Source organism: Bos javanicus, chromosome 4 (assembly GCF_032452875.1).
Source record: "Bos javanicus breed banteng chromosome 4, ARS-OSU_banteng_1.0, whole genome shotgun sequence".
Classification (NCBI taxonomy): domain Eukaryota; kingdom Metazoa; phylum Chordata; class Mammalia; order Artiodactyla; family Bovidae; genus Bos; species Bos javanicus.
Genome location: NC_083871.1, coordinates 106,018,026 through 106,041,390, shown reverse-complemented (window position 1 = coordinate 106,041,390; position 23,365 = coordinate 106,018,026). Strand labels below are relative to the sequence as shown.

The 23,365-nt window shown below is 39.2% G+C and overlaps 2 protein-coding genes across 4 annotated transcripts in view; both read right to left on the bottom strand.

Annotated features, from left to right (window-relative positions):
- Positions 1–14,210, bottom strand: part of MGAM2 (maltase-glucoamylase 2 (putative)) — a 77,117-nt gene extending 62,907 nt beyond the window's left edge. Inside the window, exons 1-3 of the mRNA XM_061414956.1 lie at positions 13,731–14,210; positions 9,854–9,959; positions 7,229–7,308 (exon numbers count right to left, since the gene is read on the bottom strand). Coding sequence (XP_061270940.1) covers positions 7,229–7,308; positions 9,854–9,959 — 186 coding nt within the window. The 5' untranslated portion in view covers positions 13,731–14,210. The remainder of the gene's footprint in view (positions 1–7,228; positions 7,309–9,853; positions 9,960–13,730) is intronic.
- Positions 14,211–20,235: 6,025 nt separating this feature from the next.
- Positions 20,236–23,365, bottom strand: part of MGAM (maltase-glucoamylase) — a 97,163-nt gene continuing 94,033 nt past the window's right edge. For all 3 annotated transcript variants that reach the window (XM_061414953.1, XM_061414952.1, XM_061414954.1), the window contains 2 exons: positions 23,100–23,270; positions 20,236–21,265 (listed from right to left, as the gene is read on the bottom strand). In XM_061414953.1, the coding sequence (XP_061270937.1) occupies positions 21,182–21,265; positions 23,100–23,270 (255 nt within the window). In that variant the 3' untranslated portion in view covers positions 20,236–21,181. The remainder of the gene's footprint in view (positions 21,266–23,099; positions 23,271–23,365) is intronic.

Genomic DNA, 23,365 nt, shown 5'->3' with positions numbered 1-23,365 from the left:
GTTAATTAAATTAAAATAACTAAGTAAATATAACAGATCAATCTTTCACGCTTATTATAAACAAAGCAATTACAGGGAAGGACAAGGAAGCCTGGCATGCTACAGTCCATGGGCTCACAAAGACTCAGACACAACTTCAGTTCTGTTCAGTTCAGTTCAGTCGCTCAGTCGTGTCCGACTCTTTGCAACCCCATGAATCGCAGCACTTCAGGCCTCCCTGTCCATCACCAACTCCCAGAGTTTACCCATACTCACATCCATCGAGTCAGTGATGCCATCCAGCCATCTCATCCTCTGTTGTCCCCTTCTCCTCCTGCCCCCAATCCCTCCCAGCATCAGAGTCTTTTCCAATGAGTCAACTCTTCACATGAGGTAGCCAAAGTATTGGAGTTTCAGCCTCAGCATCAGTCCTTCCAATGAACACCCAGGGCTGATCTCCTTTAGAATGGACTGGTTGGATCTCCTTGCAGTCCAAGGGACTCTCAAGAGTCTTCTTCAACATCACAGTTCAAAAGCATAAATTCTTCGACGCTCAGCTTTCTTCACAGTCCAGCTCTCACATCCATACATGACCACTGGAAAAACTATAGCCTTGACTAGATGGACCTTTGTTGGCAAAGTAATTTCTCTGCTTTTGAATATGCTATCTAGGTTGGTCATAACTTTCCTTCCAAGGAGTAAGCGTCTTTTAATTTCATGGCTGCAATCACCATCTGCAGTGATTTTGGAGCCCAAAAATATAAAGTCTGACACTGTTTCCCTATCTATTTGCCATTAAGTGATGGGACCGGATGCCATGATCTTCATTTTCTGAATGTTGAGCTTTAAGCCAACTTTTTCACTCTCCTCTTTCACTTTCATCAAAAGGCTTTTTAATTCCTCTTCACTTTCTGCCATAAGGGTGGTGTCATCTGCATATCTGAGATTATTGGTATTTCTCTCTGCAATCTTCATTCCAGCTTGTGCTTCTTCCAGCCCAGTGTTTCTCATGATGTACTCTGCATATAAGCTAAATAAGCGGGGTGACAGTATACAGCCTTGACATACTCCTTTTCCTATTTGGAACCAGTCTGTTGTTCCATGTCCAGTTCTAACTGTTGCTTCCTGACCTGCATACAGATTTCTCAAGAGGCAGATCAAGTGGTCTGTTATTCCCATCTCTTTCAGAATTTTCCACAGTTTATTGTGATCCACACAGTCAAAGGCTTTGGCATAGTCAATAAAGCAGAAATAGATGTTTTTCTGGAACTCTCTTGCTTGTTCCATGATCCAGCAGACGTTGGCAATTTGATCTCTGGTTCCTCTGCCTTTTCTAAAACCAGCTTGAACATCTGAAAGTACACAGTTCACATATCACTGAAGCCTGGCTTGGAGAACTTTGAGCATTACTAGCGTGTGAGATGAATGCAATTGTGCCATAGTTTGAGCATTCTTTGGCATTGCCTTTCTTTGGGATTGGAATGAAAACTGACCTTTTCTAGTCCTGTGGCCACTGCTGAGTTTTCCAAATTTGCTGGCATATTGAGTGCAGCAGTTTCACAGCATCATCTTCCAGGATTTGAAATAGCTTAACTGGAATTCCATCACCTCCACTAGCTTTGTTCGTCGTGATGCTTTCTAAGGCCCACTTGACTTCACATTCCAGGATGTCTGGCTCTAGGTGAATGATCACACCATTGTGATTATCCGGGTCGTGAAGATCTTTTTTGCACAGTTCTGTGTATTCTTGCCACCTCTTCTTAATATCTTCTGCTTCTGTTAGCTCCATACCATTTCTGCCTTTATTGAGCCCATCTTTGCATGAGATGTTCCCTTGGTATCTCTAACTTTCTTGAAGTAGGAAGTAAAAAAACACCTGGAGTAACAGGAAATTTGGCCTTGGAGTATGGAATGAAGCAGGGCAAAGGCTAATAGAGTTTTGCCAAGAGAACACACTGGTCATAGCAAACACCCTCTTCCAACAACACAAGAGAAGACTCTACACATGGACATCACCAGATGGTGAACACCAAAATCAGATTGATTATATTCTTTGCAGCCAAAGATGGAGAAGCTCTATACAGTCAGCAAAAACAAGACTGGCAGCTGACTGTGGCTCAGATCATGAACTCCTTATTGCCAAATTCAGACTTAAATTGAAGAAAGTAGGGAAAACCACTAGACTATTCAGGTATGACCTAAATCAAATCCCTTATGATTATACAGTAGAAGTGAGAAATAGATTTAAGGGACTAGATCTGATAGACAGAGTGCCTGATGAACTATGGATGGAGGTTTGTGACATTGTACAGGAGACAGGGATCAAGACCATCCCCATGGAAAAGAAATGCAAAAAAGCAAAATGGCTGTCTGAGGAGGCCTTAGCTGTGAAAAGAAGAGAAGCCAAAAGCAAAGGAGAAAAGGAAAGATATAAGCATCTGAATGCAGAGTTCCAAAGAGTAGCAAGGAGAGATAAGAAAGCCTTCCTCAGGGATCAATGCAAAGAAATAGAGGAAAACAACAGAATGGGAAAGACTAGAGGTCTCTTCAAGAAAATTAGAGATACCAAGGGAACATTTCATGCAAAGATGGGCTCGATAAAGGACAGACACAACTTAGATGGAACAAAAATTAGATTATAGCCATACAATCTCCTTAAAAGTACTTACTAATTCTCCAAATATATAACCGATATTCCTGCTTCATCCTCTTTAAATACAAAATAGGTTGGAAGGGATCAGTGGAGAAGTTTGGGAATTTTGGGTAACTTCTAGGCTGTTGAGTTTCCTAAATCTGAGACAGATATTTAAGTAGCCCTGCTACCTCTGAGGCTGAGATCTTTAGAGTTCAAAAGGTCAGTTACATTGCCATAAATCATTCCAAAGTCTACCAACCTCTATTAAAAAAAGAAAAAAAAACAGGTAAGACAAGAAATCCAATACAGTCAGATAAACACAGCACTTTTGCATGAAGTCTGCCCTAACATTCCTGTCTCAGTTTTAAGGCACTTCCTGTATCCCAGACACCAGAAGTGAAGTGAAACCTTTGAGATATACATATGGCCTTTTTGGTTTCCATAGTTATGCAATAACACAGATCCTCGTAAACTCACACCTGGATTATGGCAACTGACTCATAATAAATCTATCTCTATGCTTTTCTTAGCACCAAACTTTTCTAAAGAGTACTCTTCAGTTGTCTTTCTCATAGACTTTTATGTCATTTTGCCCTCAGAAATTACTGACTAATGGAACTTGAGAACTGAAAATAGGCTTGGAAATTATCTTATTCAACTTCCATTTGAGGCAAGGATTTTTTTTCAGTAGAGTCTCTGATGGATGCTTTAATTCTGTGAATGATCTGTAGCCAACTTCTTTCAAAATCAGAGATTCCTCTTTAGAGTTAACATTTTACTTTTACTTTTAATGTTTACTGAAATGTTATTTCTTATATTATTTAAAATCAGTCTCCATTTTCTAAAACCTACTATGGCTGCATATCCCAAAGTATACAGAAAAATTAGAATGAAAAAGTATCCTTAGTGTTACAAGGAGAAAAATGTACATTTGAAAAAATCTTAAATGGTCATTATTTGCAGGTAACACTGTTGTAAAAGGAAAATCCAAGAGGCCATAGACAAACTAGGAGAATTAATAAGTAAATTTAGTGTGATTTCTGTTTTAAGATCAGCAAATATTTAAAAAATCAACTTTAAATCTATATGCCAACAACAGCTAAATGGAAAATTAAAAATAATATTTAAATAAAATCAAACATAAAGTACTTAGAAAAATTTTGGAAAAAACTTATATCTTCTGTACCAAAAATCTCAAGACCAAAATCTTAATAAATAAGTAGAAAAATATATTGCATTCATGGATTAGAATATTCACTTATAAAGATGTCAATTCTCCCAAAATTAATCTATGAATTTTATGTGATCAGAATCAAATTTATGGTGGGTTTTGAGAGGAAGCTGACAGGCTGATTCTAAAATTAATTCAGAAATCTAAAGGGTCAAAAATAAGCAGGGCAATCTTAAAGAAAAATAATGATTTGGAGAACTTACTCAACTACATGTCAAGACTTACTATGTTGCTGTTGTTCAGTTGCTTAGTCTGGTCTGACTCTTTTGTGACCCCATGGACTATAGCCCACTAAGCTCCTCTGTCCATGGGATTTTTCAGGCAAGAAAAGTGGAATGGATAGCCATTTCCTTCTCCAGGGGATCTTCCTGACCTAGGATCGAGCCGCATCTCTGCTGATCCCACATTGCAGACAATTCTTTACCGTTAGAGCCATCAGGGAAGCTCCAAGATTTACTATAAAGCTATAATAAAGAGCTTTTCTGGTGTCTTAGAAGGTTAAGAATCTGCCTGCAATGCAGGAGACCTGGGTTTTATCCCTGGATCCAGAAGATCCCCTGGAGAAGGGAATGGCAACCCACTTCAGTATTCTTGCCTGGAGAATCCCATGGACAAGGAGCCTGGAGGGCAACAGTCCATGGAGTTACAAAGAGTTGGACACGACTGACTAACAGTAATGAAGGTAATGTGAAATTAGCAAAACAGCAGATAGACTAACACTGGAACAAAATAAGAGACTCTAGAAATAGATCAACATAAACAAAGATATATGATTTATAGTAAAGGTGGCATTACAATGCAGAGGGTGAAAGATGGTAATTTCAGTAAGCAGTGATGGGTCTATTAGAAATTCAAGGAAAAAAATATTCTGGACTCCTACCTGACACCATACACAAAAGTCAACTCTAGACTTATTTTAAGATCTCAGTGTGGAAGATAAAAACAACAATGCCTTTAGAGAAAAAAAAATAGAAATACATTTTTCTAACCTTGGAGTAAGCAAGAATTTTTAAGTAGAATACAAAATTCACTAACTATAAAGTAGGTTTGTTAAAATTAAAAACTTTTTCATCAAAAGTCACCATGAAGAGTGTTAAAAGTCAAACCACAGTGTAAGGAAATACTTAAAATTTATATGCCAAAAGATTTGCATCCAAAATATGTAAATACTACAAAGTGATAAGAAAAATATGAACATCCCAATAGAAAAAACTAGACAAAAACAAGAAATGGAAAAGACCCTTCACAAATATGATTATCCATCTAGCCAATCAGGGTATGAAAGGGTCTAACTTCATTAGTCATGAGGAACAAACAAATTAAAGCCACAGAACAGTTATATTGAAAAAGAAAAACATACAAAGAGTAGGTTAGGATATAGAGCAAATGAACTCATGAGGGAATGTAAACTGGTACAAATACTTTGAGAAAACATTTTTGTATTATCATGGAAGATAATGAAGATAAAAATCCTATGAACTGGATTTTTCATTGTTTAATTATTTGCCTAGGGTATAACTATAAGGGTTGCTGTATTAGTCTCTCAGTTATGTCTGACTCTTTGCGACCCCATGGACTATAGCCAGCCAGGCTCCTCTGTCCATGGGATTATCCAGGAAAGAATACTGGAGTGGATAGCCATTTCTTCTCCAGGGGATCTCCCCGACTCAGGGGAGAATCCAGGTCTACTACATTGGCAGGCAGATTCTTTACATCTAAATCACCAGGGAAGCCCATATAAATATATACTCAATGACAATAAAATGAGCTATATGAACCACTTTAGAAACAATGAGAAATTTAAGTTGGTCAAATTGTATAATTAATATATGTTATAGCATAATATATCAATATAATATATAATAAAATTTAATAAATATAATATTTACTATAAATAATATTTGATAAAAAAAAAATAATCTTTAGTAATAAAAGAAGCACCAGTTAGCAAATATAATAAACTATATTTACAACAAAAACCTTGTATATGCAACATCTAGGAAAAATATTTCATAATACATCTGTAATGAAATATATCTTTCCCATTCTGTTGTTTTCCTGTTTCCTTGCATTGATCGCTGAGGAAGGCTTTCTTATCTCTCCTTGCTATTCTTCGGAACTGTGCATTCAGATGCTTATATCTTTCCTTTTCTCCTTTGCTTTTTGCTTCTCTTCTTTTCTCAGCTATTTGTAAGGCCTCCTCAGACAGCTATTTTACTTTTTTGCATTTCTTTTTCATGGTGATGGTCTTGATCCCTGTCTCCAAAGGAGATCAGTCCTGAGTGTTCATTGGAAGGACTGATGCTGAAGCTGAAACTCCAATACTCTGGCCACCTCATGCGAAGAGTTGACTCATTGGAAAAGACCCTGATGCTGGGAGGAATTGGGGTCAGGAGGAGAAGGAATGACAGAGGATGAGATGGCTGGATGGCATCACTGACTCGATGGACAGGAGTCTGAGTGAACTCCAGGAGTTGGTGATGGACAGGGAGGCCTGGCGTGCTGCGATTCATGGGGTCGCAAAGAGTCGGACACGACTGAGCGACTGAACTGAACTGAACGAAATATATATGAAGACAGTTGAGAAATATGTATATATGTATAAAAGAGTTGAAATGAAAAGAGGTTGTATTGAATATGTTTTTAAAATGAGAAGGTTTAAAATTATGTCACTGTTACCTAAATTAAACCTAAAATTTAATGCAGTCCTAATTATGGGATGTAGAATATAGAATATGAGATAAAGAAATACAGTCTAAATATCTATACCTTTATGATAAAGTTATTAAGTTACAATTAAGAAGGCTTCCAATAGTTGACATTCTTATGGAAACTACTCAAGTAGAAAATCTATGTTTTCTAACATATGTTCTTTGGGATGACTTGCCAATAACATGATTTCAGAAGATTCTTATTATAACAAGTCATTTGGGCTCTAAAACAACTCAGTCATTTATATATGCTTGATGGCCTCTATTCTCAAGGAATGTGAATTCAAGCCCTCAAACATTAACCTTTCCATGACTCCTTGGAATCACGGTAGGATACATTCAGCAACATGGAGAACTCTCCCTCTACTCTGGACTTCAGACCCCATGGCCAACCCTTTTGTTAGTTCCTCCTCCTCTTCCTTTTACCCCTGGCTGCTTCCCTGATTTCCTTGGTGTTGCCTGGTGGGCTGCTGGGGTCGCACAGAGTTGGACACGACTGAAGCAACTTAGCAGCAGCAGCAATAGCTGTTCATTTCATCAGGCAAGAAAGAAAGTACTCCAAATAAGTCAAGAGGCCCATAATCCACTCTATCACCACCCTCTCCCCACAGCACATACTCCTCTTTTCAATAAAACCCAGCAGGCCCACAGCAAGGACCATTTTTCTCTGACCTCTGTCACCTCCTGGCCAGGGGCACAGTCTATCCTTTCTGATTCGGGGATTTCTGGGCACTCTGGAACAAATGAAGCACCTGCAGAGAAATTAAAGGACAAAACTGAAAATGTGGTGTGTACTCACAGTCCTAGGGAAGAAACAGTCCTAGACTTTAGTCAATTCTCCAGTCACTAATCGCTAGTAACTGGGATCTACATTTGCATAGAATGTTTAACACTTCTCCAAGGGTTCAACACGTTTACTTTTTGTTTTGCTGGGAGTTTTTTGAGACATAATTCACATACCATAAAATTCACGTGTTTAAAGTGTGCGATTCAACGGCTTATAATATTTTACAAAGTTGTCCCACCATGACCATCTAATGCCAGAACATTTTCATCACTCCAAAAGAAACCACATACTCATTAGTAGTCACTTCCCATTTCTCTCTTCTCCCAGTTCCTGGTAAACATGAATCTACTTTCTGTCTCTATGGATTTGCCTATTCTGAACATTTCATATAAACAGAATCATAAAATATGTGGCCTTTTACATCTGGCTTCTACCTGGTGTAATATTTTCAAGGTTCATTCATGTTGCAGCATTTAACAGTACTTTATTCTTTTTTGTGGCTGGATCATATTTCATGATATGAATATAACACTTCTTAAAATCTATGCTATGGTATGCTATGCTAAGTTGCTTCAGTCGTGTCCGACTCTTAGCGACCCCATGGACTGCAGCCTACCAGGCTCCTCTGTCTATGGGATTTTCCAGGCAAGAGTACTGGAGTGGGGTGCCATTTCTTTCTCTGCCTTAAAATCTACTCATCAGTTAATGTACATTTGGGTTGTTTTCAACTTACTGACTGTTCCCTTCCACAAGGGAAGGGGCTTCCTTTGCAGCTCAGCTGGTAAAGAATCTGCCTGCAATGCAGGAGACCTGGGTTTGATCCCTGGGTTGGGAAGATCCCCTGGAGAAGGGAATGGCAACCCATTCCAGTACTCTTGCCTGGAGAATTCCATGGACTGTGTAGTCCATGGGGCCGCAAAGAGTTGGACACAACTGAGCAACTTGCACTTTCATTTTAGTGGGTGTAAAGGATATTTCATTTGACTTGAATTTCTCAAACAACTGATGATATTGACTGTCATTTTCATGGCTTACTGGCCATTTATAGACCTTCCATGAAGAAATGTCTGTTAACTCCTGTGCTCATTTTAGAAATTTGATTATTTTTCTTCTAATTTTGAATCATAAGATTTACGTATTCTGAATGCTAGATCATTTTCATGCACATCATTCACAAATATGTTCCTCCTTTAGTGGATTGTCATTTCACTTCCTTGATAGTGTTCTTTGAAGCACAAAATTTTTTTATTTTGAAGTCCAATTTGCTCTTTTTTTTTTCTTTTGGATGCTATGCTTTTTTTTTTTGAGTATCATATCTAAGAAACTGTTGCCTAACCCAAGGTCACAAATATTGATATTTATGCCTATGTTTTTCTTAGAATTTTATAGTTTTGGCTGTTACATTTTGAACTTTGATCCATTTTGAGTTATAGTTTTCATGTGCTACTTGCTACAGTCGTGTCTGACTCTTTTCGAGCCCACACACTGTAGGCTGCCAGGCTCCTCTGTCCATGGAAGTTTTCAGACAAGAATACTGGAGTAGGTTGCCGTTTCCTCCTCCATAGGATCTTCCCGACCCTGGGATCAAACCCTCGTCTCTCATGTCTCCTGCATGGACAGGCAGATTGTTTACCATTAGTGCCACCTTGGAAGGGGGAACTTTCATGTATAAGGTGAATGTGATAACCACTACACCATGGAAAGAAGGCCTGTATATATTTTCATATCATCTCACAAAATCATAGTTGTTCCTAAACATTGAGGAAAATACCTCAATGTTTACTGTGAAGAGTGGTGAAAAGAATGAATAGGTAGGATTATGCTGTGGGTACAGGTTCTTTTCACTACACACTAAATCTATATTGATATAGTGAGCTTTATCAAGCAGAGTAAACCTCAAACTCATTTTAAGAAAAGATTTTTGTATTGTGTATATTATTATTTGGAGTACAATGTGTGCAGGGAAGGCTTCCCTGGTGGCTCAGATGAAGGAAAGAAGGCATTCTGTGGGATGTTTCTATGAGAGAAGAATTTCAAAGTTATCCATGAAGAAATCATAGGCATTTATCAGAACATGGGCTGGAGGCGAATTGTAATTGACATATTTAGGTCAAGTTAATCAGTCCCTAACTCTACTGGAGCCCAGTTTCTTTTTCCATAATGTAAAGGGACTGGGCACTGTTAACTATTCTTCTTGAAGACTTTTTTATTTCATTCATGACTCTAGGTTGAAGGACAGGCTTCTGATGAGTCTCATTTTGCATTTTGCTAAAATTACATCAAATGGGACTTGGAAGACCTTGAATATTACTAGCATTTCATTTTAGGTATAGTTGTAGAACAAGAACACAGCATTTGGAAATTTATCTAAATTAATTGTGGATATAGACTGTGAATAATGCCATGTGGTGGCATGCTGAGGAATAAAGAAATAAAAGGATGTCTTTGGCATCCTGAGGGGACTTCTGTTTCACTCCTTCCAATCCAATAGCCACAAGCATCTCCCTTACCTGAAGGCTTCTCCAACAGAAGCATCAGAAAGAGGATATCTACAGCAAGTACAATTATGATGAAGATGATCAGGAGGATTTCCAATGCACTAAGCTTCCTCGCCATCTAGATGAACACAGGCAACAGGATTAAAGTAAACTGCAAAACCCCATCATTCCAAAAAATAGGTAGGCATCCTGATTAGTCTCCAACTCCTTGCCAGCTGACATGATTATCAGCATTCCTCTTTATGCAATCCAGAAGTATCTGTTCCAGCTCATCACAGTGTCTCCAAGAAACTCTGGTCAGTGCATCCAACACATGTAGGACTCTTGTCCTTTTTGTCTGCAAAGGGATCGATTACTGTCTAAGGAAAAATACATCAGACATAAAGAATTGAAGGGAGGGAAGGAGGAGTGGAACAGAGCATGGGAGAGACAGGAAGGGTTGAGATGGCTCCAAAAGCCACTTTGATCTTCACACCCTCCCTGGGCAGAGAAACGAAGGTCCACTCAGGGAGGGGGAAGGTAACAAAACCTGAATCCAGGTCTTCTTATTCCAATTCCTATGCCGGTGATGCTGAGGTGTTTAACTGTTTAGAGCTCACTAAGCCTTTTAAGAATAGGGTAACAGAAATGAAACTAGTCCTGATCTTCAATATAATGCTTACTTGTATGGTCAGGGCACACAAATCCATGTAAATGTAGTGGCTCACAGTAGCTCTAAATATTGAGCCCAGACCCAAGTTCTAAACATCAGGCATAGATACAACTTTTAAAATATTTGGTATTTTAGAGGGTATGAACTGAACTAGGGATCAAAGAACTTCACATTCTTATCCTAGTTTTCATACTGACTGACGGGTATTTCAACTATTTGGATGTGTATTTCCCATGTTATCTCCAACATTCCAGACAAGATAACTATTTTGCAGCAACTATTTTATCTCCCTGCTTCTCAACTCAAGCTTTTCTATAAAAATTATCCATATTTGGGTTAGTTCTGGTCCTTTTCTCTCTCTTTGCAATGAAAGAGTTTTTCCTCTTCTTGTCTCAGTATAATCCTAGTATCTATTCCCTAGATCTCAGAGCCTTTGAATTTTTCAAACTTCTTATTCTACCAGGTACGCGTCTTCCCTCTTATATTATCCACCTCTCCTTCTGAATTTGCTCTTTCCTCTCATAAATATTAGGCTGGGCAAAAAGTTCACCTTAAACTCTGTTGATGACTCTGTATTCTTCTCTAGACCATTATAGCTTTCTTTTTCCTTTCTTGGCAACTTTCCAAAATGATAATTCCACACATTCTGCATTACCTTCCTCTCATATTAATGGCATGAATTCTGTTTCTCACATTCCACTAAAACTGCTCCTGCCAAGATCACTAGGGGTTTAACTGCTGAATACAAAGAGCCCTGTCTTAATCACCCAGCCCTCCCAACCACTTCCTCCTCTGTAAAATTCTTAGGCTTTGGATCGTTTGATATCACTCAATCTTAATTTCCTACCTACTCTTCTGGCTTCTCTTCAATTTTCTTTGTAGTCTCCTATTTTGTGAAATGCGACATTCCCTGTATTTCATCGTGGAGCCACTGCTCACTCTCCTTTAGTGATTTTCATTGCTCCTGTGACTTTGTATAATATCTGAGGACAATCCAACCTGTATTTCTAGCTCAGAGATTTGGATTCATATATTCAGCTGTTTGTTAGATGTCTCATTTGGATTTCCCACAAGCTTAAATTCAAGTTGTTTAAACATGAAATCATCTCTCCCCATAGCCCAGTCCTAGCTTCACCAATTCTGCCAATTGGCTCCTTCTCAAACAGTTAATACCTTAAGGAACAGAATCACAACATCTTCAAAAACCTGGAAACCTTTTCTGACTCCTCTCCCGTTAGTTCTCCCAACCAGCTACAAGTTTAGTCAAATACTTTACCGATATCTTTCAAATATCCCTTCCTTTCCATTCCTACTGGGAACACTCCATTCAGACCATCATTTCTGGCCTGAACTGTCACCACCACTTTCCCCATAGCCCCCTACTTTCACTCTCCCTGCTTCTGAAATCCGTTGAACACACTGCAGCCGGACTGATCTTTCTAGAGCATGAACAAGATCATTTTATTCTCTTGTATTCAAGTCTTCAGTGATTCTCCAGAAAACAATACAAATTCTTTAGCTGTGTAACCAAAGGTCTTCATGACACCTCCCATGCCCAGCCCCCCAGCCTCTTCATTCCCTGGGTTTCAGCTGCACCAAACCAACATTTATGCAGTGACAATCTATAAATTGATAGAGATAAAGAATTCTCTCTTTTTAACTTTGCCTCTCCTTTAACTTTCCATTCCCTCGCACCCCTGCTCTTCTCAACCCCAGCCCAATGCCATGACCATTTCTGCAAGCACTTTCTTATGCGTATAGCTTCACTTTTCATCTGAGTCTACCTTTAGGTTAATAGTTAATAAGCCAAGAAAAGAAGCACCTTAACTGTGAAATGGGAGTGAGGAGCAAAGATCTACAGCCAACTTGCCAACATGGAGTTGAGGACTGGGGTTTGGGATTGAAGCTGGGGTTTATTAACGATTCTTTATTCTCCATTCTTTCCTAGTTGCCTAGATCTGTCAGGTGTCTGCCACTGGCCTAAATTATTCAAAGAGTTACTCTCAGTCCCATAAGATATATCTCCTATGACTATGTTTCCATAAAATTCTTATGTCAAGGTTGATCAGGCAGGCGTCATGACTCCTATTTTATAAGGGAAAGTTAAGGAACTTTGTCTAATCACAGTTAGTTGTGGAACTGATGTAAAAACTGAAATGCCCCACTTCTTAAATTAGAATTTGAATATTCTTACTCTCAGACTTCCCAGCTGGCTCAGTGGTAAAGAATCCACCTACCAATGCAGAAGACAGAGGAGACTTGGGTTAGATCCCTGGGTCAGGAAGATCCCCTGGAGAAGAAAATGGCCACCCACTCCAGTAATCTGGCCTGGAAAGCTCCAGGGATGGAGGAGCCTGCCAGGCTGCAGTCCATGGGTTGCAAAGAGTCAGATACAACCAAGAGCGCAGACGCACAGTCTTACTCTCTCCACAATGTCTCCTAGGCTGAAGAGCTTGAAGTTCTAGAGGCCAACTCTCCGATGGTGGAATTTCAGGCAGGAAGAGAAATTTGAATGACCCAGCCCACATGTTCACAATAACCTGACTAGTTCCTCCTCCATTCCGCCCAGGACTCACTACCACAGTGAACACACTATCCATCAGTTAGCCTCTTCCTCCAAATCTCTCTTAATTCTCTCCATGGGGAGATTTTTCTCTCCAGCCTCCTCAAACCAAAAGCAAGCACCTCTTCCATAGCTCCTTAATCCTTGTGGAGAAGCAGTTTCAGCACCTGTAATTCCCAGAGGTTCAGACACTCTGGGGACAACCCTGGGAATTTTCCAGCTATTGGAACCATTGTCATCCACGCAGAGGGTAGGAGTAGGGATTCCTGAAGGTAGAAATTCTTCCCTGCTTAGATACCCTTCCAGCCCAAAGTTACTTTTCTGTATCAAACAACGTTTTAGAATAATAAAAATCCTGGCTATTTTCCCAAAACCCTTAAGGATTGAATAACCATCTCCCTCTCTGCCCAAAGAGACAAGTTCACCTTTCTCCCAATCCACACCACATTCAGCTAGAGACCAGAAGGAGCCCATCTGTTTATCCTTTCTTTGGTTTCTCTCCAGGAGAGAGGACCCTCTCACACGAGACTCTCCCCCAAACACACACACACACACACACACACACACACACACATACAAACAGACTCTCACACACAGCTCTCCTCTCCAGCCAGTACAAGAAGAAAGGGACACTGCTTGTTCAAAGAATGACCTGCATAGGGAAAAGCACTCACCTCATAGCCGAATCTTTTATGTGCTGTGTCTGTCCTTCAGTGGTTCTTGAGGAGCACTGAGCAAAGGTGATCAGTCTGATGTAGTCAGCTTCTGCCAAGATCGATTTATTGCCCTATAAAGTGAGTGGCAATTGGAGGAGATGAGTGCAGTTGCCAAAAGACCATAAAAAGTCCCTCATTTTCCTTGTGACAGGAGGAAAGCTCCCTTTGCAAATAAAAGGGGGAAGGCGGGGTTTCTTCCAGTAGTTTGTCTTTTCTGTGTTCCTGTTCATATCCGATTTCTTGCTTGTCACCTTCTATTATACTCGCTTGTCTGTCCATGTAGCCTAAGAGCTGGGGTCTCAATCATCCTCTTCAGCTCTGTATCTCCTGTATTTAGCATTCAACCCAATGTCCACTGATATTTTTAAATATACAGCTCTTTGTTGAGTAAGGAAGCGAAAGAATGAATAATACTTGGTTCATCAGTTTCTCTCTCCATTTTTATCTCCCCAGCTTCTCGTGGTATAACTCAGTTTTTCATTAATTCAAGTGGGAAGGCACTGCTACTAGATATCTGTTATGCTCTCTGACTGCTCAGCATCTTTATAAACCTAGTCAAGAGATCTGGCCCTGGTGGTCCAGTGGTTAAGACTCAGTACTTCTACTGCAGGGACACAGGTTCGATCCTTGGTCAGGGAACTGCTGCTGCTGCTGCTGCTGCTAAGTTGCTTCAGTCGTGTCCGACTCTGTGCGACCCCATAGATGGCAGTCCACCAGACTTCCCCGCCCCTGGGATTCTCCAGGCAAGAACACTGGAGTGGGTTGCTATTTCCTTCTCCAATGCATGAAAGTGAAAAGTAAAAGTGAAGTCGCTCAGTCGTACCCGACTCTTAGTGACCCATGGACTGCAGCCTACCAGGCTCCTCTGTCCATGGGTTTTCCAGGCAAGAGTACTGGAGTGGGGTGCCATTGCTTTCTCCGGTCAGGGAACTAAGATCCCACAAACCATGCAGCATGGTAAAAAATAAAATAATAATAATATATTTTTAAAAAGCTTCTGTATCATTTCAGGAGCTTCCCATCTTGAGAAGATGCTAGACAATCTCTTTCACAGTCTTCCTTCTAGCCAAGGTAGAGGTGAGGAGCCTAGGGGTGGCAAATGGTCTATGCCTGTGATCTGAAGAAAGTAGAGGGAAGAGGGAAGTGTCATGTGGAATCCAAGATGGTGGAGAGACACATTTCAGAGTCAGCAGGAACAGGGACCTAGTAGAATCCTATGCCCAGATCCGGGGTACAAATTTCCAGACATGTGGTAAGAGAAATGGCAATAGAGTATCCCACTAGGTAATCGTGGCTGTTTTCTGACCACATAGCTTATAGACATGATACTCTAGCCCTCCTGGAGCGTCAATGAGTCACTAATATCTTTTTAAAAATTTGTTTCTTCTTACACTAACTAGTTTTTTTTTTTAATTTGAAATATAATTTGCATACCATGACACTCATCCTTTTAAAGTGCACAGTTCAGTGATTTTTTAGAATATTCACAAAGTTGTGCAATCATCACAACTATGTAATTCCAGAACATTTGCTCATACCGAAAAGAAGCCTTATCCTTCCCTCTCCTGTGTTCCTGCAACTGCCAGTCTGCTTCCTGTTTTGATGGATCTGCCTATTCTGAATAGTTCATGTAAGCGGACTCATACAGTATGTGGCCAATTTGACTTCACTTAGTATAACTTTTTCAAAGTTTATTCATGTTGTTGCAGATATCAGTACCTACAGGTATCAGTACTTTATTATTATTTTTTATTCTTTTGGCTACACTATGCAGCATATGGGATATTAGTCCCTGACCAGGGATGGAACCCATGCCCCCAGCATTGGCAGCATGGAGTCTTAACCACTGGACCACCAAGGAAGTCCCCTTCACTCCTTCTTATGGCTGGATGATACAGATTGTAGCGACATTCTGTTTATTTACTCATCAGTTGATGTACATTTGGGTTGGTTATACTTTTTAGCTATTATGAACAATGCTACTGTGAATATACATGTACAAGTTTTGTGTAAATGTGTATTTTCAGTTCTCTTGGGGTTATACTTAGGAGTGGAACTTCTGAGTCATATGGCAACTCTAGCTTTAACTTTTTGAAGAATTCTAGAAGTTTTTCAAAGTAGTGGCAACATTTTACCTTTACACCAGCAACATATGAGGCTATTGCATATTCTATATGTAGCAATATACAGGGGTATACCATCTTTTGAGGGCATCCAAGTAATATAACTAAGGGCTTCCCAGGTGGCACTACAGGTAAAGAATCTGCCTGATAATGCAGAAGGCACAAGAGACATGAGTTTGATTCCTGGGTCAGGAAGATTCCCCTGGAGAAGGAAATGGCACCCCACTCCAGTGTTCTTGCCTGGAAAATCTCATGGAGAGAGGAGCTTGGTGGAGTACAGCTCCTGGAGTTGCAAAGAGTGAACACACACAACACACAAGTAATATAGTACCCATAGCAGTTTATTTGCTTCAAATGTTCAGTGTATGACCACTACACACCCACATACACACACACACACAGAAACTTGGTTGGTTTCTGCCTCTATAAATTCCTGAAATGACGTATACACCTTATCTTTTGCTTTAAAACAGGAGAGCCTTTGTTAGAGGAAATAGCACCTGGATCCCATTTCAAATTGGGACAATATCCTGGCAAAAGATCAAGCCAAGAGATTTATTGTTACGCAAGATCTTTCTATTCTTTGTGTGGTCATTTACACTTCACTCCCCACGTCCCATGCCCACTGGTGACATCTTTCATGCTAAACGTTAACTGATGATCCCAGCTATCATCTGTTCCTAAAGGGCAGAAAACAACGAGCTTTGCCATCCCTTTTTGCTAACTAGCAACCGCAAGATCCTGGGTCACATGCTTGTGCTGACCAATGAAAAAGTAACAAACATTTTGAAGGGAAGAGACAAATTTGTTAGCCAACATCTTCCCATTGCTTATTAATAAGAAGGCATGGGAAAGTGAATACTGGCAGAACTCTTTTCTCTCAGAAAGAGATAAAAGCAAACCGATGGTGGGAATCTTCAGATCAGAAACCAACAATATGTATGACCCCATCCTCCAAGGCCAGATGCCAAACTCTCAGTGACATTGCTGCCAAGAGAAGGACGGGATAGATGTTGGTGAGACCCAGACCATACCTGCCAAGGTCAACACAAGCTTGTCTTTGTAGGTATCTACAGTCACTGATGTTATAACAAGGATGCTCTTAATAGAAAAGAATGACTTTCTTCCTCTTTAAGTAAAAATATTTGGGATTGTTATTTTTAATTTTGGCATACATGAAAAGATGAAATTATATGACCTGTAGAAGACAGAATATGTCAAAAGGACCCCAGACTTTTCCCTCATAGCTGACCGGAGTCATATGCATAGGGCCATGTTTGGGGAGCTGCCCTGGGGTAGCCACAAATGTATGGCTCTATGTGCGGTAGTCTTCAAAGTGTGGGCCAGGGATCAACCTCTGGGAGGTCTTAGTGACCTTTTCAGGAGTTTTGTGAGGTACAACTATTTTCATAAAAACACCGAGAAGCTATTTGCCTGTCTTACTCTCTGTGGTGAGCATATGGTGGAGTTTTCCAGAGGCTACATAATGTGCTATCACAAAAGACTGAATGTAGAAGCAGCTGTGAAAATTCTTTCTTTTCTCCATTGAGCCAGATTTTAAAGAAATTTGTAAAAATGCAAAATTATACAACTCTTCTAACTAAATGTTTTTATTTTGGAAAATATAGTTACTTTAATTTTCAATATGATAACTATCAATAGCTACAACCCCATGAACAAAAGCTCTGGGAATCCGCAATCATTTTTAAGAATGTAAAGATGTGCTGGAACCAAAATATTTGAGGACTGCTGATCTGGTACACTGATTTTCAAATTTTTTACATATATATGATATATGTGCTATATATAAGGATGCATGCATGTATACTCCACTTAAAGATTTTAAATATCTATAATATATACTAAGTATGTAAATAAATATATGTATAATATTTAATATATTTAAATATACATTTAAAATCCTTTGTTCAACTAGAGTTCCAGTATGTAAGCTAGTGAATGACCAAAGCCAGAGTTAGGCACTCAGAACCCTGCTACTCTGCCTTCTCCCCACTCTCAGAGGGTAAGAAAGAGCCCAAAGCTCTGCACAGCCCATCATCTGGAAGTCACTGCTTTAGTCTAACACCAGTATTTTGCAGATAAGGAAGTAAACAGCATCCCAGAGAGATAACGTGACCTAACCAAGTCCCTGACCCTAAAGCTTGCTTCTGAGATTTTCTCACTCAGACAAAAGCCGTACAAAATGCCCTGATCAGCAGACCTAACCCCTGTTATGGAGCAAGGTGGGATCAACCTTAAACTCAGAAAAGATACCTCTGCTCCAGAGAGAAAAACTAAGCGAGACCCAAATACCCCACCGATCTCCTTTTCTAGAGCTATTCAGAATCTTTCTAATTCCAGACTAAATGTCTTCATGTCCATATGCCTGCTTAAAACCCAAAAGGATGCATGAATTCAGGAGAAGGTGACAGACTAAGGCTTGGGAAGTCTTGCAACGGTCACAATTACACAGGGTCTGAGTTGCTGAACCAACGTCTGGGAAGCTGGCATGCCTTAAGTTCAAGAGGTTCTTGAACCGCTGTCCCCAGAACTCCAAAAGGTATAACTTAGGAATCTGTAAACATAGATCGGGAAAATATATCTTTTTTCACCAATTTCTAACTGAAGTTCCTTAGATTATGAGGGGTGCAGTAATTTTACTAGTGCACAGGAGTTTTTCAAAAACAGAATCAATAATATTTTCATGTCACATTAAGAAACTGTGGTAAATACCTCAAAATATTGTTCATCACATTGAAGCTTTGACATTATTAGACCCACAGTTAAATCTTATTATTTAATAATTTTAAAACACTTCGTGTAGTACTATATTAAACTTTTAAAACATTTTGCAGAAGTGTATTTTATTATAAAGAGGGCTTTCCCAGTGGCTCACCAGTAAAGAATCCACCCACAGTGCAGGAGACACAGGTTTGATCCCTGGGTTGGGAAAATCCTCTAGAGAAGGGAATAGCTACACACTCCAATATTCTTGCTTGGAGAACCCCATGGACAGAGGAGCCTGGCGGGCTACAGTCCATGGGGTCGCAAAGAGTCGGACACGAATGAGTGACTGAACACACACTTTAATATAATAAGATTCTTTTCCAACAGTGTGCATTAAACTTTATGCATTTAAGAACATCACTCTCAGGAGGGGTTCCACGGGTATCACTAGACTGCCGAGAGGGTCCTTGACTCCATAAATGTTGCCAACCCTTCCATGCCTCACTCAGAAACTTGGCAACCAGGATTCTCTAGTCAGAAACGTTCTTGAGCATTTTGTAGCAGCCAGAGCCAGTTTCTACCAACATGTCCTTGATGATAACATGAAATACTTCTCAAATATCAAGTAAATAATTGTTTCCTCCTGGTAGCCTCCCTGGGTTTATCGTAGGATAGCTGACAAGTTTCCCACCTTTTTGATCAAGGGGTCCCTGTGGCCATATTTCCATGTTTCACTAGTTGCCTAAATTCATGCAAGCCTTCATCCAAAAGCTTTTTATTTTGATAATTAGAACACTAAGTTTAATAATGCCATCTTTCTGTAGCCTTATGGAGGCACTGACACATGAGTATAGAAGTATAATCTGGCTTCCTGGCATTAAAAAAAAAAAGAAAGAAAGAAAGAAAGGGGGAAGGTGGGAGTGATGAATTAGGAGTAGGGGCATTAACAGATACATACCACTGTATATAAAATAGATTAAGCAGCAAGGATTTACTACGGACATGTTCTCTGTGTGGAAACAGTATTCAGTATCTTATAATAACCTATAATGGAAAATAATCTGAAAAATACATATGTATGTATTAACATATACATATATAGCTGAGTTACTTTGATGTACAACTGAAACTAACACAATATTGTAAATCAACTATACATCAATTTTAAAAAGAAAAGAAATTAAAAAGACATAGAAAAGTAAACACTATCTCCAATATACTCATTTTCAAGTAATACTTGAATATCTTTGTTAAACATTAGTATGTAATTTCTTTGTTCTCAAATTCTAACCATCTAGTGTTTTAACCAATACCATTCCAAATTCTGTTTTTTCCAGGGTTGATATGTTACCCAATATAGTAATTTTTATGATGATTAAAACAACAATCATCCAAGTACACTCTCCCACAAACCTAAGCCTTAAGAGAAACCCATGCCAGAGACATAAGGAAAAGGGTGGATAATCACAGGTCTGTTCATTCCACTGGTGAATTACCCTGCAGGCACTCTGATGCCAAAGAGAACAAGACCAGTTCACAAGGGTTGGCTGAATAAGAAGTCTTAATGCCAAAGTGAGATTACCCATGGTCAAATTACCACAGAATTCAAAATCTCTTGTAAATCTGCTCATTTATTTTCCTTTGGCATATAAATTGCATGCATTTGTGTGAATTGTGGTTATGTACATTAGGCACAGAATAGAGGAATAAGATTTACACATTTCAAAGCACACCACAGTAAAAAGAAATAAAATAAGTTACTTTTTACATTCAAACTCCTTCCTTCAACTTCGCCTGCTCAAATCTCACCCCAGCCCTATCCCCTTGTGTTAAGAATTTCCTCCTAACCCCTCCTCTTGCTTTCAGATGAATTGGCTCTTCCTTCCTCCTTCTAATAAGGCTACTATTCTTCATATTTTTGCATTATCCTCTTACTTGTAATGATCACTTTTGTCCTTACCACCTGCTGTCTCTCATCTTTCCTACTTATCTTCCCTGCATTGGCCTTTTCTTCTCTTTGGATCATGTTCCTAGCATACTAACCCATCTCCTTATAACCACCTGGCAGATGTTCTTTCTGGATATTTTGTGTGTGTGTGTGTGTGTGGTGTTCGTTAACTCCAGGACCTGACCTGTCCTGGAAAGCTGTAGCTTATATATTTAGCAGGAGTGGGTCCATCACCTAATTACACACACATACACAGGCACACATACTTCATCATGGACCCAGTGCATCTTCAGCCAATATATGATGAGCCATCAGTACATTCTAATCACACAGAGACATTAAGATAACCCACAGTTTTCCACACCTCCCTCCAGCCTATTCCAAAGGGCTAAACCACAGACCAAACAAAACAAAACTAAGAAAATATTTTAGCCATACTGGGTATACACTGATCAGCAACACACAATAATTTTATGAGCATGAAGCATTGGGTTGGCCAAAAAAGTAGGTTCAGGTTTTTCTGTAACATCTTGAGGAAAAACCCGAATGAAGTTTTTTGGCCAACCGAATATACAAGTAGTTTCAAAGCCATTTGAGGTTAGGATCTTGCTCTAAAAATTCGGTGTGCTTCTCCACATCAATGAAGTGAAATTATGTAGGCTGATGTTTCTGCTGGTCACATCAATATTTAACACCTGTTGGGAATCAAAGAAAAAGTATTGGACATCTGGTGATGGAAGTTTCCTGCAGTTGAACAAAACAGACAGAAGCCAGTGATCCACAGACACTTTCACAAGTCATTGCCTAGCTTCCAGACCACCCTCAGATTTTCAGGTGAGAAGGGTGTTTCTTAATCCCTTAGAGTACAAAAAGCATTCAGTGATAGGGAAATGATGACAAGACCCTAAATATTGAAACACACAACCACTGCAGAGAAGCAATTGCACAGACAAATTGGAGACAATGCTCTCATTTCCATTACTCGGGGCTCTCCTTTTGTTTCCCACTTCTCCTGTTCCCTCATAGTGCCTTGATGATTGTCCAGTAAGAGTCGATATTTCAGCATTTTTTTCTAGGCAAATACTTGCCATAGTTTCACCACACATGCAGCAGTCAGCAACAAACTTGGGCAAAGTCCTTTATAAGCTCTTGGTAGAGTTGGGGAAGTTGGTTGACAAGAAAACCACAAACACGAGGAAACAAATAAAAACACAAAACTGAAGGAAATCTTTTGTTTCAGGCCTTGTAATCAGAAAGGATTATGAGAGAAAAAGAGTTCTGTGCAAAGCAAGAAGCAAGCACATAAGGAAACAGCCCATTTACTGTGAGGCTCGGTACTAGGACCACTACACTGCAGTAATTCCAAGGTGCAGATTTTTCACCTATTTAATATTCAAGATCTGTTCTACAATCAACAGCCTTGGAATTACTGTGAACAAGTAGCTCTCCTGACGACTGTTCGTCTGTAAACTTCATTGTTATTATTGGTATTATGAATGGACGGACTGCAAACCACTTAAAGATTATTTCAGAAACGAATATAAATCTTGACTGACAGTAAAATAAAGAAAATGCTATGATGAAAACTTGTATAAGACATATAAGTGGCTTTGGAGAAAATTTCATAGACAGCAGTGAAAGAATTTTCACAAAAAGATGTATCACCAATACCTCTGATAATAGAGAGGAGCTACCTTAACCAATTCCATGCCACATAGCCTCCTGTTAAAATAATAAAGTAAATTTTAAAAAATAAAGTAAATTAGATGTTACCATAGAAATTTAAATTAAATATTTCATGTAAGTTATTTAATTATGAAATTCAGTATTTAATTTACTTAATTGTTAAATATTAAAGCAAATATTTAATTTAAATAGTAATTTAAAGTAAATTAAAATTTTACATAGAAACTTAAATCAAAGAGAATGTGTGATACAAATTGGCTAAGATATGTCTAATATCTCCTCACATTCAGAGTTTACCTCTTTTAAATTATTAATACTTTGATGCAGATGTCTCAATGTCCATGTGTCTCTACCCAACATTTTCCTCTGTAGTATCATATTAAAATGATAAAAATCTCTGTTTAAAGGAATTTTGTAAAGCTTCTGTACTTTTAAAATAGAAGTTTAAGTGAGAGGAAAGCATTGTCTCATACTTTTGTAATCTTGTTTTCTTTCTTTGTGGCACGTGAAAAAATGCAGCAACCTTTAACTGATGGGTGTCTTATAATTGATTAAAGGCAGTAGTTAAAGCTGTTTGAGAAGTAGATCAAAGACAAGTTTTCCTTAAGTTTGCAGACAGGAGGACATACATGACAGATAAGGATCCAGACCATCAATTCCAGATGGTGACAAACTCTGAACTTTCCCTTCATTTCTATGTTGTCCACCTAGACACCCTGAACACAGAGGGATTCCAGAAAGGCTTTGCAGGAGAGGGTGTTGTTGGGAATGGGAGCAGGCAGGAATTGCACTCCATAGCTCAGGGTTGGGAAATACCATTTGGACTTTGAACTGGTCACAAACCTGTGTTGTAGAGTTGTAGGAGAAGGTGGGTGTTATAACCACGCCACTCGCAGAGACGCTGACACTGGAAATGGAGTCACTGCCCACTCCCCAGACCTCAAAGTAGCCCAGTCTCAAAGGGTTTGTATTGCTGATGTAGTTGTTGAAAATTATATGACTGTGCATCATATTCTGTCAATTGGAGACAAAAGAAACCAGAGGACGGGGAAAAAAAAACAGCAAAATTTGTTCAAATTTCTTACAACCGCTTTTTAGGCACAGATGTA